Source organism: Clavelina lepadiformis, chromosome 8 (genome assembly GCF_947623445.1).
Source record: "Clavelina lepadiformis chromosome 8, kaClaLepa1.1, whole genome shotgun sequence".
NCBI classification, from domain to species: Eukaryota; Metazoa; Chordata; class Ascidiacea; order Aplousobranchia; family Clavelinidae; genus Clavelina; species Clavelina lepadiformis.
In genome coordinates, this window is record NC_135247.1 from 557,469 (window position 1) to 573,026 (window position 15,558).

General features: G+C 37.6%; 2 protein-coding genes across 3 annotated transcripts; both read left to right on the forward strand.

Annotated features, from left to right (window-relative positions):
- Positions 1-2,731: 2,731 nt before the first annotated feature.
- On the forward strand, positions 2,732-10,477 carry LOC143468727 (uncharacterized). Of its 2 annotated transcripts, none has more exons than XM_076966089.1 (7): positions 2,732-3,971; positions 4,254-4,405; positions 4,484-4,639; positions 8,519-8,819; positions 8,917-9,051; positions 9,135-9,288; positions 9,382-10,477. In XM_076966089.1, the coding sequence occupies exons 1-7, from the start codon at positions 3,835-3,837 to the stop codon at positions 10,099-10,101; spliced, it is 1,755 nt and encodes a 584-aa protein (XP_076822204.1). In that variant the 5' UTR covers positions 2,732-3,834; the 3' UTR covers positions 10,102-10,477. The 2 variants fall into 2 exon arrangements, with proteins under 2 accessions (XP_076822204.1, XP_076822203.1); XM_076966088.1 differs by lacking the exons at positions 8,519-8,819; positions 8,917-9,051; positions 9,135-9,288; positions 9,382-10,477 and adding exons at positions 4,733-5,033; positions 5,131-5,265; positions 5,349-5,502; positions 5,596-6,826.
- Positions 10,478-11,049: 572 nt separating this feature from the next.
- Positions 11,050-14,328, forward strand: LOC143468730 (uncharacterized). The gene is made up of 6 exons (XM_076966095.1): positions 11,050-12,217; positions 12,432-12,583; positions 12,654-12,809; positions 12,912-13,071; positions 13,150-13,284; positions 13,362-14,328. Exons 1-6 carry the CDS (start codon positions 12,093-12,095, stop codon positions 14,110-14,112), a joined length of 1,479 nt encoding a protein of 492 aa, XP_076822210.1. The 5' UTR covers positions 11,050-12,092; the 3' UTR covers positions 14,113-14,328.
- The last annotated feature ends 1,230 nt before the right edge of the window (positions 14,329-15,558 follow it).

Here is a 15,558-nt window from a genome sequence, read left to right on the forward strand (position 1 = left end):
TATGATTATTTTTATTTAGACGTGTTGTTTGCACGAGCCAATTAATAGTAATTGAGCAACTGGTAGTTGCCGTGTCGTGTTCGAAGCTGGTGACTTGTAACCTTGTTTGTGAAGCAAATAAACAAACAACAGCATCAGGCTTAACAGAACGTTGGTAGCAATGCAACCAATTTGATAAACTTTGAAAATAGAATAAAGAATAAAAAAGTTGTTGAAATCTACTTTAAAGGATCAGAATCGAATCACACAAGTTTGTTTATTTTTGTTGACCTCAGTGGTCGACAAAGCAAAGATGACCAAGTTTTAAGCTGATAAAATCGCTTCGTCGAAATTACTAAAAACTGTAATTATCAGTTATTCTGCAAATGAATTGTCTGGATTTTTTTTGCAAAATTCATGTTCTAAAAATATCAAAACTGTTAATAATTAATGATATGTGAAGTTTTTAGGATTGTGCTTGCGTTGAAACTCTCAATCATTTATCAATCTAGAAATTAAGTTATTAGTATTACGTGATAATAAATTATTCCATGGCTTAGCATTTACGACTTAGTTTGCAAAATAAACACATTTGCTTGTTTTGGAGGAATTTGTGTTAACAAAAGTTTGACTACAAAAACCAGTACATTGTAGTCAAAATCTATAACCAGAATAATTTCAAATATTGGCAGGTGATATTCTTACTTGTAAAAAAGTTGATAGTCATGAAACTAGTTTTCAAGCAACATAAATAAATGCACTGGCGTGATATGAATGAAACGTGATATGAATGATACGTGATATGAATGACATGTTATGCTGATTCTAAAACAACAAAACTTGTGCTAGTGACAATGGATTCTTGTAGTATGCGTTGGTCCACGTTAAAACCAGTTATTAACCAGAAAGTCGATAGCGATAAACCAAGTTAAGAGAAGCCAACAAAAGTTATCAGGAGAAATGTCAACAAATGCAGAAATGTCAACACAGTTGTTGCTGGTCGTAAACTTCAACGAAACGACAACTGACAAGATGTCTCGCTTTTTGGTGACGCGGCAAAATTGCTGCATTGATAACAATTTAGCGATAAAACCTTAACGCAAGATGAAAGCATGATGCTATTATTGCATTATGTATAATCGTTACATACACATTTACATACACATTTACATACACATTTACATTTACATTATACATGTACATTTACATGTGCATACATTTATACAATACTATTATTGCACGATTATTATTATTATGCTATAGCATTATTAAGCTCTAATACTTAATTATTGGCCAGGACTGGGCTTAAATAAAGATAAGTTGACAAAAACATTTCGTCTACGTTGACAACCGAGCATTTTGCAAGGTGCCAATATAAGTTTAAATCTATAACAAGCTGTTGTTTAATAATCAGATCAAGATCAGGTTTGCGGTAATAATCATATTACGGTTTTGCAAAAACGAAATCGTAAAGCGAAGATAAATGTGAGCGTGCTGTGTGTTTGCAACAGAAAAAGAAATAAATAAATTTGGATAAAGGATAGAATTGGGTCCATTTTACTCTTTAGCGTCACCATCATCTTCAACCTTATACTATGGCATTTAGCGTGACGAAAATTGAAAAAAGATCACTCTGTGTGGGAGGAAGCAAATATAAAAGCCCATCTAGGACCCAAGACAGCTGATGTTGCCGACACTTTTTGGCAACGGATCCGATCGAAATATTTTCTACTAAATGGGACCATAAAGGATCTTCCAGTTTGATGCTGGCTTCCTGGTTACTTATGAACAACACGAATTTATCTGTCATGAGGATGTTTATCCAACTACTGTACTTGAAGTGGTGAAAATACTTTTTCCAAATTAACCAAACAAGCCACTACGACTACGTTGGTATCAGTATCTGCGGTTGTTACATACCATTATGGGCAACTTGTTTGGCCAGTTGAGTTGTTTTGAAAGAAACAAAAGAGAAACGAAAAATCGTTTTAACTAAAGCAAACAGACAAAGAACAAGGATTGCGACAGGAATTCATTCAAGCTGGCTCAACCTTTGCTACCTATAAACATAACAAACGACCCATAACAAAGACGAGGAAAACCTCTATGTTTTGTCTCATGACTTTGTCTAGTTTCGGTTCCTTAAACGGTTATTCTAAAATTAAACAAGTTTTCCTTCACTCGTGATTGCATGCTATGGTGCATCACTATGCATCACTATCACTATTGCTATGGTAAACAAGTTTCTGTAAAGTGCTTCACAGAGATCAAAATAATTGTCTCAAACTATAGCATTACACTATAGCAACTGCAGATGACGATGTTCTTGTTTGCTGCTCAGTTTATAGTCGAATAGTAGAAGATTGTAAAAAACAACTTGATCACAAAACACTTCATGAATACGACGACGTGGCATAAAACTCGCTTTCATGTCAGGAAGTAATAAAAATTGTAAAAATCACAAAATTAAGCAGAACAGGAACAAGTCAAACGATCAACAAACACAATACAAAGATTGCTGATGAGGTTAGAAGCAACTACTTTGTACTGCGTACACAGAAAGCGATTTATTTAGTTTGGATAGTTTTAGTTTTATGTCAATAGTTGCAGCACACAAAGACACAGCACAGCGAGAATCACGAGCACTATAAATACAATAATACAATACATAAGACAATACAAATACGAACACTTTACAAGCGTGATGTGAAGACGAATATGAAATTGTCAATGGTGTAGTTGATTGAATAAATAATCTGAAGTCAAACCATATCTTATACTGAAGACATTTTCGTCATCTATATGTGGCAGTTATAGTGTTTCCACTCAGGTTATTGTGAGTTGGAACAAAATGAGGTTTATTAAATAAATAGGATATTTCAGCTGGAAACAACAAAGGTGTCGAAAGTAACAAAACCACGAAATCTAATCCATGTACCAAAAATATGAGTCAAGTTTATCTCGCAGTTTCAAAAATGCCACCAGACTACCACACACCGGTTACAGCTTATTGCCAAAGATGAATAGGTTTGATTTTCAGCACGACCTTTATATATATATGCTCTGCTAGGTGCTTTTTTCTCTTTATCTTCTTCATGTTTCTCTTCTATTTTCGAGCCAGACAAATTATCGACCCAAGTATTGCGCAAGTCTGTGTCTAAATGTGCCTTTGACAAATGCTGACGCGGCTCAGCGCCGTACGTTGTAAAGTCAGGGACATGGATTGTTTGTAAACAAGAAAACTACGCAACGCAGAAACTTTCCGAATATGGAACTTTAGAAGTGCAACTAACACTTTATCTGTTACGTCATAAACAGTTATTCATGACATGAAAAGGACAGAAAAAACATTTCAAAGCCTAGGCCCTAGACTGCAACAAATTAGAGCGCAATGTAAAATACGCAAAAGAACTCAGCAGCCAGTATTAAAAGCGATGGAACAAATGAAACAGCAGCTGGAGTTGGGCTTAACATATCGCTGAGCGTTGACTGTATTTACTTAGTCGATAAAAGATAGATATTATACTCAGGGAGATTAGGTTGGTGGCAATCATACAAAATAATCGCGCGCCAACCGTTAAGATTTAAACTGTGGGTTTTGAAAGAGAAAAAGCAGAACTGAAAATACATTGGGCGAAACTCGTCTTTCGCCTGAAACGCTCCGTTAAATTTTGAAGTATTCTAATTTAAACAAGGAATACAAACAGTGATGGAACGACAAAAGCAAACCGAGCTCATATTAAATCAAACAATGCCGCAAATTATGAAAAAACATAATTTTCTACGGAATTCTGTTCCAGCTAAAGGTTTTTATAATTTTGTTGTCGCTTCGGGATTTTTCAGCCTCAAGTTGAGATGCGGCGTCTTCTCGAGTCCATGCACATTTTCATTTTTCTTCTCTTCTTCGTTGTGTGGGCCAGGGCCAGTGCTGGAGAATCGACAAAGCGAAGTCGTAAGTGCACTCCCAACGATCCAAGAATTACTTTTGAAAGGTGAGTCAATTGACACACGATACTACACCACAGACATCAAATTGAATTAAAGTCAAAGCGCGGTTTCAGGTTGCCCAGTTGACGTTTCTTTAAAAACGTTTTGTGAATTAAACGATGTTTTCAAACAAAATACTACCAGAACGTTTCACGTCATACGAGCACATTTTAATTCGTGTCGCAATCTAACCTACCGCATTACATCATCTTCTTTTCATTCACATTCTCAAGCTTACTTTCACTTACGTGGCAATTTTTATCTCATCGCACTTTTCGTATTTGCAGCTGCGCACTGGACTACAGAGACATGACCTTGTGGTGTGACCTCACAAACCTCACCCAGCTTCCTCGCCCTAACAAGATCAAAGCAATGGCCCCGCCGAGCAAATCCTCCTACCTCTTCATGAACGACAGTTGCGTCGCTTCCTTAGACCCAGGTGAGCTTGCAATCTTCGGCTGCTGCTCCACCAGAAAGATATTTCTGTTGATATGGCAACTAAAATTGTGCATTTAAGGAGTACTTAGGGAGTACACGCGGCTGCAATCCATAAGTTTTTCCGACAATTTGCTCAAATTTGTTTCGGACGGAACTTTTTCTCAACATCCCAAACTGAAAGATATTGACCTTTCAATGAACAAGATCTCGTCCATTCATCCAGACGCATTCAAAGGTCGGAAAGTAAAATGACGTTGACTATTATTGTGATGTCATAAGACACAAAAAGGTTTCCATGTTATTTTTTCATAATATTTCGTAATTACAGGATTGAAAACACTAGCGAGACTCAATCTTATGAAGAACCGGTTGACCTCGCTTGACCCGATGGTGTTTAGCAATCTCGAAAATCTTAAAGAACTCTTCCTGGATCGAAATCGCTTCCAATCGCTCGATGCAACATCCCTTCACTTCTTGAAGCGGCTTCTTCTTCTCACTCTTTCCGAGAACAAAATAAAGCGTTGGAATAAAACTAACGGCCAATTTCGAGAAATGCAAACTTTGAACTTGAGCGGCAACAAACTTGAGGGGGTCAGCAGCGGAGATTTCAATAGAATGAGCAAACTCAGGTGAACTTTCCGCTTGGCTGCTCACCCTTGACCGTGTGTGTTAACGTAGTTGCTGACTCCTTGTCACTTGAACCTGAACTTGAGTCTTGTCACCCAGAACGCTCGTATTGCAAGGAAACAGAATCTCAGAAATCGCTGACGACGCTTTCGAGGGAAGTTCAATGCTGACGACGATTGATTTAAGAGACAACAAACTCGGAGCTTTACCTGAAGGTTTATTCAAAGACCTGTGGTGAGGATTTTTGCCTTTATTTTATTTTTAAGTGGTCACTTATCAACCAACACGGCTGAAATGGAGCTTGTAATGCGTTGCAGTTATTTGCGTGAACTGAAACTCGGTGGCAATAGACTGACAACAATTCAACCATCGATGGTTGTTAATGTTTTGCGCAACAACGAAGACAGTTTCATGGCAAATGAGTTAACAAACAACCACTGGAGGTGCTCGTGCGGGTTGAAAGACTTATGGGTAAACATAATTACGTTCAACATTTTATCTTTTCCTTCATTTATGGTTTTCGTCTTCTAATTTGCTTTCATTCTGCTTCACATACATCCCTAGATGTATCTGCAACAAATACGTCATAAGGCAGAATATCAACCTGGAGAATACTTTGCCCTGACATGTCATTCTCCGGCAAAGGTTTCCGGACGAAACCTGATCGATCTTTCCTATAACGAGCTCTGCGATGACGATGCATCTGATTCGACAACATCTTACCCGCAGGTAAACACAACAAAGTCGGCAGATTTTGTAAACGACTCCCTGCAAAGTTTCGTAACCGACGAATGTAGAAACATCAGGTATCACGAGATCACTCATAACACTGTGGCTACAACCAAAGCGATAAACGATGAGTCGATAGTAAGTGATTCTACCGAGCGGGAAGCTCACGATGAGGACAATTCTGATGTAAATACACCGACCGTCGTCATCATTGTAGTTGTCTCTGTATCGGCTGCTTTGCTGCTGGGTCTGGCTGCGTTTTGTGCTTTTACTCATCGCAAGCGTCCTGAAGATGAAACAAGGAGGAGACAGGATAGTGAGCAGGGTTTTATGAAGAAGAAAGAGCTTCTGGACTCTTCAGTAGATATTGAAGGGGAGGAAGATGATGATTGTGAGGAAGACTCGACCGGGAGCAACCCCGATTCCATCAGTAGGAGGAACTTTAATGATTATCTCGAGGAAAAGAAACCGGAATCTTCTTCTTATCAATCTGATAACCGAGAACAAAATTACTTGGACGAAGATGTTGGGATGGCGGTAAAATGTCACCCACCGCCTGTAGTAGGTTTCATTTCAAATTAGCGTTTCACAATATTATTACAAGCCGGATTTTGTGACGTTTCTAATGAAACAATACGTAACTCCAAGCAGAAACTGCATAGCTTGCTTTAGTGTCTCGGGAAACTGTTAACTTCAAACCGTATATAAATGTGACTAATATGTATTGAGTAATCTGTAACGAATTATATGTAAATTAGAATTAGATATTGACGGTGTACGTACAACGTGAAGTGTAACTTGTGTTCGTTTTTAAGGCAAGTGTAAATGTGTATATTATCCGTTCATTTTGCCATGTTTTGATCCTTTTATACAGTACTGTATTTCCATAGTCGTAAAGTTCAACTCCTTACTTATAAACACACCGCTTAGCACTTATATTTCATAAAAACTAAACTTCAATTTGCTGTTTTATAGTTGTGGTAAATGTTATCTTTGCGCAAGTACAAAAAGATGGTTTTTTATTTTATTATTTACTTTTCAGTCAATAAACTTTTGATTGCTGGCAGACCTTCAAAGCTAAGCGAAGAATACGCGGCAGCTGTATTTACTTATTCTGAAAAAACGTTACTACGTATAGTTTTGTTCACGTACAGTTGTGTGCACTGTGAAGTCATCTCTCTTATAAACGGCGTCCTGCTGTAAGTTAACAAAAGTGGTGCAAGACACAACCAATATAAAGTTAATTAACCTTTCAAAATTGAGTATAAAATATGACACAGAAGGTCTTTTTTCTGTTGACGTTGCATTTGAGATACATTTATTAACAAATGTCACATAAAATGAATTTAAAATTCAATTTTACCAGCGCTACTGCAGAAGTTTCATTCATTATCAAAAGTGAAAACAATGGTTTTTTACTTTATTTGTGGCAAATGGTATAAGCTTTGTTGCACTTCGTTTCAATAAAAGTGAAATGTTCTACAGCAGCACAGTTCATTGGTCGTCTACAAGCAATAACTATAAAAAGCACCTGTTCAACCTTAATGTTTGTTTAACTGAGACATATCTATTTATGGTTCTACAAATATTTGAATTTTATCAATTGCAATTGGTGCTTGATTCTGTCGATAACAAGACCGTCGCACGCAGTAGAAATTTCCACTTTCTGAAACCCATTCATTGGACTTAGTTTATTGACACTCGGTGAACATAATAGAGTACTTGCAAAAATGCAGTCTAGCAGAATTTTACATCACAATACATTAGTTAGTATTACAAAGATTAAACGAGACCTATTGTTATTATCTGTGTTATTGCGTGTTGTGTTTTACCTTTTACCTCACTTGTTTACGTGATATGATGCTTGTCATATGAAAGGTTTTTATTGATTTCATACAAGATAAAGTCACTTGGATTTCAGAGTTCATCCGGACGACTAATGATAATTTTAATTTATAAGTAGTCTGTGCTTCACCACATAACCATCCATGGTGCAAATTTAGGCTACTTTGTTATATCACAAACGTGCCACTACTACCTATGAATATTCCAATGCAGAAGGAGATGGTGAAGTAATGAGGTCAACACGTTGATTCAAGCGGTGTGATAATAAGTCTAAGTTTTCATCAAATTTGAGTTTGGTTTGAGTTTGTAAACTGCCGTATACATCCACAGGGTTTTGCAATACCATACGTATTATATTTACCAGCATATTGGTCAATTGCTAAACTTGAAGCTTAATCTCCTCAATAGTTCATCTCTGGTGCAACATTTCTTATTTTTTCCTGATAATAATTTTCACCGACGTGCGGCGAGATCGCCACTTGCCGCGACGTCAGTCAACTTGCTTTAACCAATAACATATTCAGAAAGAGGAACGAGATATTTATTCTACCCACATAAAGAATACTATTTTATTTGTTGTCGATTGTTGCCTGTGCACTGAGGCAATAAAAACGACATAAATAAAGGATAGTGTAAATGTACCTTTTTATTAGCGGCGCCATCCTGTCTGGAAGGGGAAAATACAATTCCTCTCGTTTGTGCGTAAAGGGGATTTCGCCTTTCTTTTGTTCACACAAACATGCTGATAACATGGAAATGCTTTTATATGAGTTGTAACTTACAGTTACATTTAAACTTACAGTAAATTTCATTAAATTACGTTATGAACATCAATATGCAATCTTTCTACAGCCTAATTAAGTATAACTCAGTATTTTCAACGTTTTGATATTTTAAGTTTCTGCTTTGTCAGGATTGACAACACTGGCTAGACTCAATCTTATGAAGAACCGGTTGACCTCGCTTGACCCGATGGTGTTCAGCAATCTTGAAAATCTTAAAGAACTCTTCCTGGATCGAAATCGCTTCCAATTGCTCGATGCAACATCTCTTCACTTCTTGAAGCGGCTTCTTCATCTCACTCTTTCCGAGAACAAAATAAAGCGTTGGAATAAAACTAACGGCCAATTTCGAGAAATGCAAACCTTGAACTTGAGCGGCAACAAACTTGAGGGGGTCAGCAGCGGAGATTTCAATAGAATGAGCAAACTCAGGTGAACTTTCCGCTTGGCTGCTCACCCTTGACCGTGTGTGTTAACGTAGTTGCTGACTCCTTGTCACTTGAACCTGAACTTGAGTCTTGTCACCCAGAACGCTCGTATTGCAAGGAAACAGAATCTCAGAAATCGCTGACGACGCTTTCGAGGGAAGCTCAATGCTGACGACGATTGATTTAAGAGACAACAAACTCGGAACTTTACCTGAAGGTTTATTCAAAGACCTGTGGTGAGGGTTTTTGCCTTTATCTTATTTTTAAGTGGCCACTTATCAACCAACACAGCTGAAATGGAGCTTGTAATGCGTTGCAGTTATTTGCGTGAACTGAAACTCGGTGGCAATAGACTGACAACAATTCAACCATCGATGGTTGTTAATGTTTTGCGCAACAACGAAGACAGTTTCATGGCAAATGAGTTAGCAAACAACCACTGGAGGTGCTCATGTGGATTGAAAGACTTATGGGTAAACATAATTACGTTCAACATTTTATCTTTTCCTTCATTTATGGTTTTCGTCTTCTAATTTGCTTTCATTCTGCTTCACATACATCCCTAGATGTATCTGCAACAAATACGTCATAAGGCAGAATATCAACCTGGAGAATACTTTGCCCTGACATGTCATTCTCCGGCAAAAGTTTCCGGACGAAACCTGATCGATCTTTCCTATAACGAGCTCTGCGATGACGATGCATCTGATTCGACAACATCTTACCCGGAGATGAACACAACAAAGTCGGCAGATTTTGAAAACGACTTCCTGCAAAGTTTCGTAACCGACGAATGTAGAAACATCAGGTATCACGAGATCACTCATAACACTGTGGCTACAACCAAAACGATAAACGATGAGTCGACAGTAAGTGATTCTACCGAGCGGGAAGCTCACGATGAGGATAATTCTGATGCAAATACACCGACCGTCGTCATCATTGGAGTTGTCTCTGTATCGGCTGCTTTGCTGCTGGGTCTGGCTGCGTTTTGTGCTTTTATTCGTCGCAAGCGTCCTGAAGATGAAACAAGGAGGAGACAGGATAGCGAGCAGGGTCTTATGAAGAAGAAAGAGTCCCTGGACTCTTCAGTAGATAGTGAAGAGGAGAAGGAAGAGGATTGTGAGAAAAACTCATCCGGGAACATTAATGATTATCTCGAGGAAAAGAAACAGGAATCTTCTTCTTATCAATCTGATAACCGGGAACAAAATTACTTGGACGAAGATGTTGGGATGGCGGTAAAATGTCATCCACCGCCTGTAGTAGGTTTCATTTCAAATTAGCTTTTCACCAATATTATTACATTCCAAATTTGCCTTGTTTTTAATCAAACTATAGAAACTGCACTTAGTAACTGCATTATGTGTTCCAGCGGTGTCTTGATGTCTTGATGTCTTGAGAAATTTTCATGCTAAAACTGCATATAATAAAAGCCACTATGCATTAAATAGTCTGTAATGTAGATGAAGTTGGATGCTAACGTTGGTAAAATCAGACTGGTAATTTGCCTTTGATTTTAAAACAGTTCTAAAATTGTATTTTTTGCGATATGAATTTGTTACTTTTATTTTTCAATCGTTTTGTGTCGCCGTTTGCACATTGCTTCAATTCAAACCATTTTACTTCAAATCTTTCAAATAAAACTTTTTTTATCATTGATTCCAAAGTTATAGCTTTTTGTGCATGAATATATATTAGCTTTTGTGTTGTTTTTACATTCCAATAAACAAACTGTCGCTAGTAGTACTTGCAAAGCTTAGCTTGTTTTTACGTTATGTGTGCGTATGTGTGATGAATAACGTTATGCCAAAATTAAATGATAGATAAAGAACTAGTTCTGCAAAAATGAAATCATTGCACAAACATTACAAACAGGCTGCATACAAGTTGAAAGCAAAACAGATTTCAATAACAAATATATAAATGTATAAATACAAGCCATGTTTGGCTTATTGCTTCACTTGCTGCAATGCTGATATATTTATGGCAAGTCCAATATATTTAATTGCTTCGGTACCGCCCAACCCTTGACGTTTTCAATGATAACAATAAAATCATTTTTCCAAGAAAATATTTACCCTGAGCTTTGTTCAAACAATATTTATTTTTAAGTGTTCGAGCATCACAAAAAGTCCGTGCGGCGACTTCGCCTTTTGCCGCGAGTTCGTCATCCGCGATGAACATAGCTGGTTTATAAAAAATTTGTTGCCCTCAACAATTTCTTATAATGATGACCAGATTGACGATGGCACCTAATACTACTTCAAGAAGCCTTAACTAAAGTATCCAGATGCACTGTATAGTTTACTTTTTAATGCCGATGACTTCTTATACTGTTACGATATTGAGAACGTTTCATTGCTATTATTTTATATGTATTCGAATAGCTGGTTTGACTAAATATTTGTTCAGAAACAGGAACAAACCACTGCATACTATAGAAGAAAACTATAGCTGTTTACTGTAGGCTGTTATGCTGTGCGTGGGACGATTCAATACAGAAAGGAAATGTAAATTGCACCTTTTAAAATCGATGCCATCCTGTCTGGAAAAGTGGTCTAAAAGTTTTTACGTCTTCTGTTCTATTGTATTAAATGTGCTAATGAGCAAAGCCTGTCGGTCTGTTACTGTTTCCATTGACGTTAGGTTACTTTACTCCTCGCCCATGCGAGACAAAGTAAACAATATGTGAAAGTGTAGATGGCAAATTATTAGGTCGAACAGGTGACTCTCATAGAAGGTCTTCGCGTATTTTGTGTTTAATTGTGTTTTAATATAGATTAAAAATATCGCAACAGGCTGACATTTAGCGCAAAATGAAATATGACGTTGGCTGAAAAATGTTTTGTTGCAGCATTTGGCATTTTGCGTTTCGTTGCCGATTGTCGACGTTGCTCCTGCTGGTAGTTGGAAACAACCGAAATAGCATACACCGCCTTCTTTTTATTTGCGTTTCTGTCCTTTGCCCAGCAACTTAAATTTGTTCAAATAAATGTTCTGATGCGACCTTTGTTGCAACATACGTTTCAGAAATTAATTTATTACTCTATTTTCTGGCTTGTCATGAAATAAAAACATTAGTCAAAGTATTTGAAAACTTTGCAAACATTATGGTTTGTATAGAAACTGACTAATTTATCTGACAGATGCTATTTTCACAGCAGAAGCTGCAGTTTTACAACGACCTTCCTATAATAGTTATCAGAGAAAAGATAGTAAGTTATACGTAGTTGTTGATGTCTATAGATTTCAGTTTTCGCAAACAAACAAAAAAATGATTTTGAAATCTTTGTCACACCTGGGATTAATTGTGTGTCTGGTCAGCGGCTCGAATGAGAGACACAAGCAACAGAAAGGAGAGAAATGCACTCTGGCTCACCCAAGGACAACATATGAAGGGTAAGCATCATTCAGCTTGGCATAAATGAGCAATCCCTTCCTGTAACTTGCTTTAATCTCTTCTGTGATTTAAGTATTTTTAAGTCTTAAGCAGATTGCATTGTTCGACTTTTATGACGGCTCAATGTACTGCTGTGGTTTCTAACTCGATATTGTTAAGCAAACATGCACCACATGTTCAAATACGTATACATAGGCCTATTTCTACTTCCAGCTGCGCACTGGACTACCGGGATATGACGTTGTGGTGTGACCTCACAAAGCTCACTCAGCTTCCTCGACCGGATGAGATCAAAGCGCAAGCTCCTCCAAGCAAATCCGCATCGCTTTATATGAACGACAGCTGCGTTGCTTCTTTGAGTCCTGGTGAGCATCAGTTAGATTTTCACAAAGTATAAAAATTAGTGACTGTCCCCACGAACTCGATTATGTTTAGAGGTGTTGGGGCAATATAAGAGATTGCAGGTGGTGAGTTTTTCAAAAAATCTGTTGGAAGTCGTAAAAGCTGAAACGTTTTCTCACCAAACCGAAATGAAACGTCTCGACCTTTCTCACAATAGAATAATTGTAATTGAACCAAAAGCTTTTAAAGGTAAGCTACAACCGTATTAACGACGCTATGAAGAGCTGAAAGTTACGTACAATGTTTAATGATTCAAATCAAAAGATGATTTATCTGATGTAACATTGGCAGGCGTTAAAAGTCTGCTAAGCCTCAATCTTAAGAATAACAAGTTATCTGAACTCGACCGAAGAGTTTTCAGCAATCTTTTGTGCCTTGAGAATCTCGTCCTGGACAACAATGAGCTCCAAGCGATCCATGACGATGACTTGGCTCACTTGACCAAGCTAAGGTGAGGGTTGGACTTGGTTTGACTTCATGATGACGTAGTTAATATGTATTCACAATTGTTTTCAATATTCCTGTAAAGATTACTCAGTTTAAAGGGAAACAGAATTTCCAACATCGAATCAGAAGCATTCAATGAAACGCCGATGCTGAACAGCATTGATCTAAGAAACAACAAAGTCAAAGTTCTGCCTGATGGTTTGTTTAGTCATCTGAGGTGAGAAATAATTGTAAGTAACAATCAGCATTTACAATTTGTTTATACTCAGTATAATACCTACTTTGTGTTTGCAGGCATTTACACGAGCTCCTTCTAAGTGGCAATGGACTCATAAGCACAAATGCACCAACATTTATAGACTGGATACAAACTTCTGACTCAAGAACGTCAACCGTTGCATTTCTTATCACACCAAGGTCACAAATTTTCCAGAAATTTCATCAGGAAAAAGTTGTGGAATTTCCGCTCGAAGATAACATCACCGAAGTTGAAGTTGAAGTTAAAGTTGGCGTTGATGACTTTCCCAGTGCAGAAAGGTCAACTCAGGTCATTGCAGCTCACACGTCAATGGCCAAACTGTCAGGTTTTGATACTAGCTTGCTTGTAATAATCATCTTCGTTGTTGCGTTCGCTTTTTTGTTGTCCCTGGTAATTGTGACGCTTCATTGCTTTCGTTTCACCAAGAAAAAGAGAATAAGAAAAGAGTCGGAGCTAGAAATATTGGAGAACAATCGCTCGGACTTAGAAATATCGCCAAATACGAGACCATTCACCTTTGCAGAAGAATCCTCAGGATCTATGCATAGAGCAGCCTGTCACCAGGATGACGATCATATTTACTTCAATATAGAACAAACTCCATCAGAATCACCTTCGCACCCCGGTAATATCGGGTCTGTTTACTTTAACTTGCCTGTAAATATGAATCTACCCTCACATGACGTGCCGGGCTATTTTAACATGGAGAGGGACTTGACCGTAGCCGACGCCATAACCCAGCCTGCTGGACATGTGTGTCCGGTTGTCGGTCCCAAGCCCGAGTAAATGGTGAGGGTGATTCACTTACGGTAATTCGCAAAGTCAGTAACGGTTATCTTTTGTGTTCGATTAAAATATAACGCAATCGCTTTTGCTGTAAAACGCTCTTGTAATTTTAAAGCTGCCTTAGATGGTTTTATATGATTTTGTATTGTTTGTCAGTAATTGCCACAACTACTGTGTAAAAATATTAATAAAATCAGGTTTTACGCCTTGAAATAAATCGTTGTAAATGGTTCAGCCTATAATTTAATATAATTCCACAGTTTAACATCGCAAACTGGTTAGATTGTGTCACCTTGTTGGAACAAATATTGTTTGCAGCAGCAACTATAGCAGTAGCAACTGTAACTAATACTGTAGCAACATGACAATTTCAGAGCGTAGGTCTTGTGTTAGCAAAGTGCAAACTGGTAACGTGACGCAATAAAAAGGTGTAAATGTGTTACAATGGTATTTTGTCAAATTTATGGAGTCGTTTATGCGACATCACACTTATTTGTAACACAGTGAAAAACGCATGATCTGCTGTAAATTTTATGAGCCTAGTTTGTGTGATTATGAAAAATATGAAAACGTTGTTTTCACTTTAAAATTTGACAATAAAGCAAATGTTTTACACATCTAATATATGGTGGAATTTATTCAGTAGATTAACGAGATATAGAAATAATTGAGTAAGTACTTACGTCACAAAAGCCCTCCCATATTTGCCAATGAAAGTAAAATATCAATTTCCACCACAGCGCCAGCGAGTCCACATAAAACAGCACATATTAAAATTTTACAAGCTCACCAATATACTTTGGTAAAACTTAATTAAAACCTGGGCCAGCAAAATATGAATGATAGGTCATAGGTCATAGGTCATAGGTCATATAGGGATAAAACGAAAGTGGTGAAATCGGGAACTCTAATGTTGACATCAAAGTGAAAGATTCAACAGGAAGAATTTAAACCGGTGATAAAATTTTATAGAGCTCCTGTTGTTGTGAAACTTGTTATTCTGTTACCGGCCTTTTTCTACTGCTGGTTCGAAGCGACTTGCAGTTAATTATAAGATTTTGTTTCAAAACTGTAAAAACTAGGCACGTCTACACAACCGTACCGGTATCGGTAGAATCTCATCATCACTCGTTGTAGCATCAGACAAGGCGCAGCCAAATCGACAAGCGCTTCAGCCCGGAGGCAGACATGACTGCGGAATGACAAATCAAGCATAAAACAACGTAACAATTCTATCTCTTGCCTTGCCGGTACTGCACATGCGAGGGAAACGCAGAATGTTTGAAAGGAAAATTGTTGAAACAGGTTGCTATTGACTTTACGTATTGAAACGACCAATCCTATGTAGCTTTCACTTTATAATTTGGCAGTGAAGCAGATGTCTTACACACCCATCTCTCACATGTTGGTATTCATTCAGTGCATTAACGATACATAAATATAAGG

Bases quoted from the DNA above. Each gene is read 5' to 3' on its own strand.
- LOC143468730 (XM_076966095.1), top strand. From the start codon at position 12,093: ATGATTTTGAAATCTTTGTCACACCTGGGATTAATTGTGTGTCTGGTC. The intron at 12,218-12,431 runs GTAAGCATCATT...TTCTACTTCCAG, and splicing joins CCAAGGACAACATATGAAGG to CTGCGCACTGGACTACCGGG. The intron at 12,810-12,911 runs GTAAGCTACAAC...TAACATTGGCAG, and splicing joins TGAACCAAAAGCTTTTAAAG to GCGTTAAAAGTCTGCTAAGC.
- LOC143468727 (XM_076966088.1), top strand. From the start codon at position 3,835: ATGCGGCGTCTTCTCGAGTCCATGCACATTTTCATTTTTCTTCTCTTC. The intron at 5,034-5,130 runs GTGAACTTTCCG...CTTGTCACCCAG, and splicing joins AATAGAATGAGCAAACTCAG to AACGCTCGTATTGCAAGGAA. The intron at 5,503-5,595 runs GTAAACATAATT...ATACATCCCTAG, and splicing joins GCGGGTTGAAAGACTTATGG to ATGTATCTGCAACAAATACG.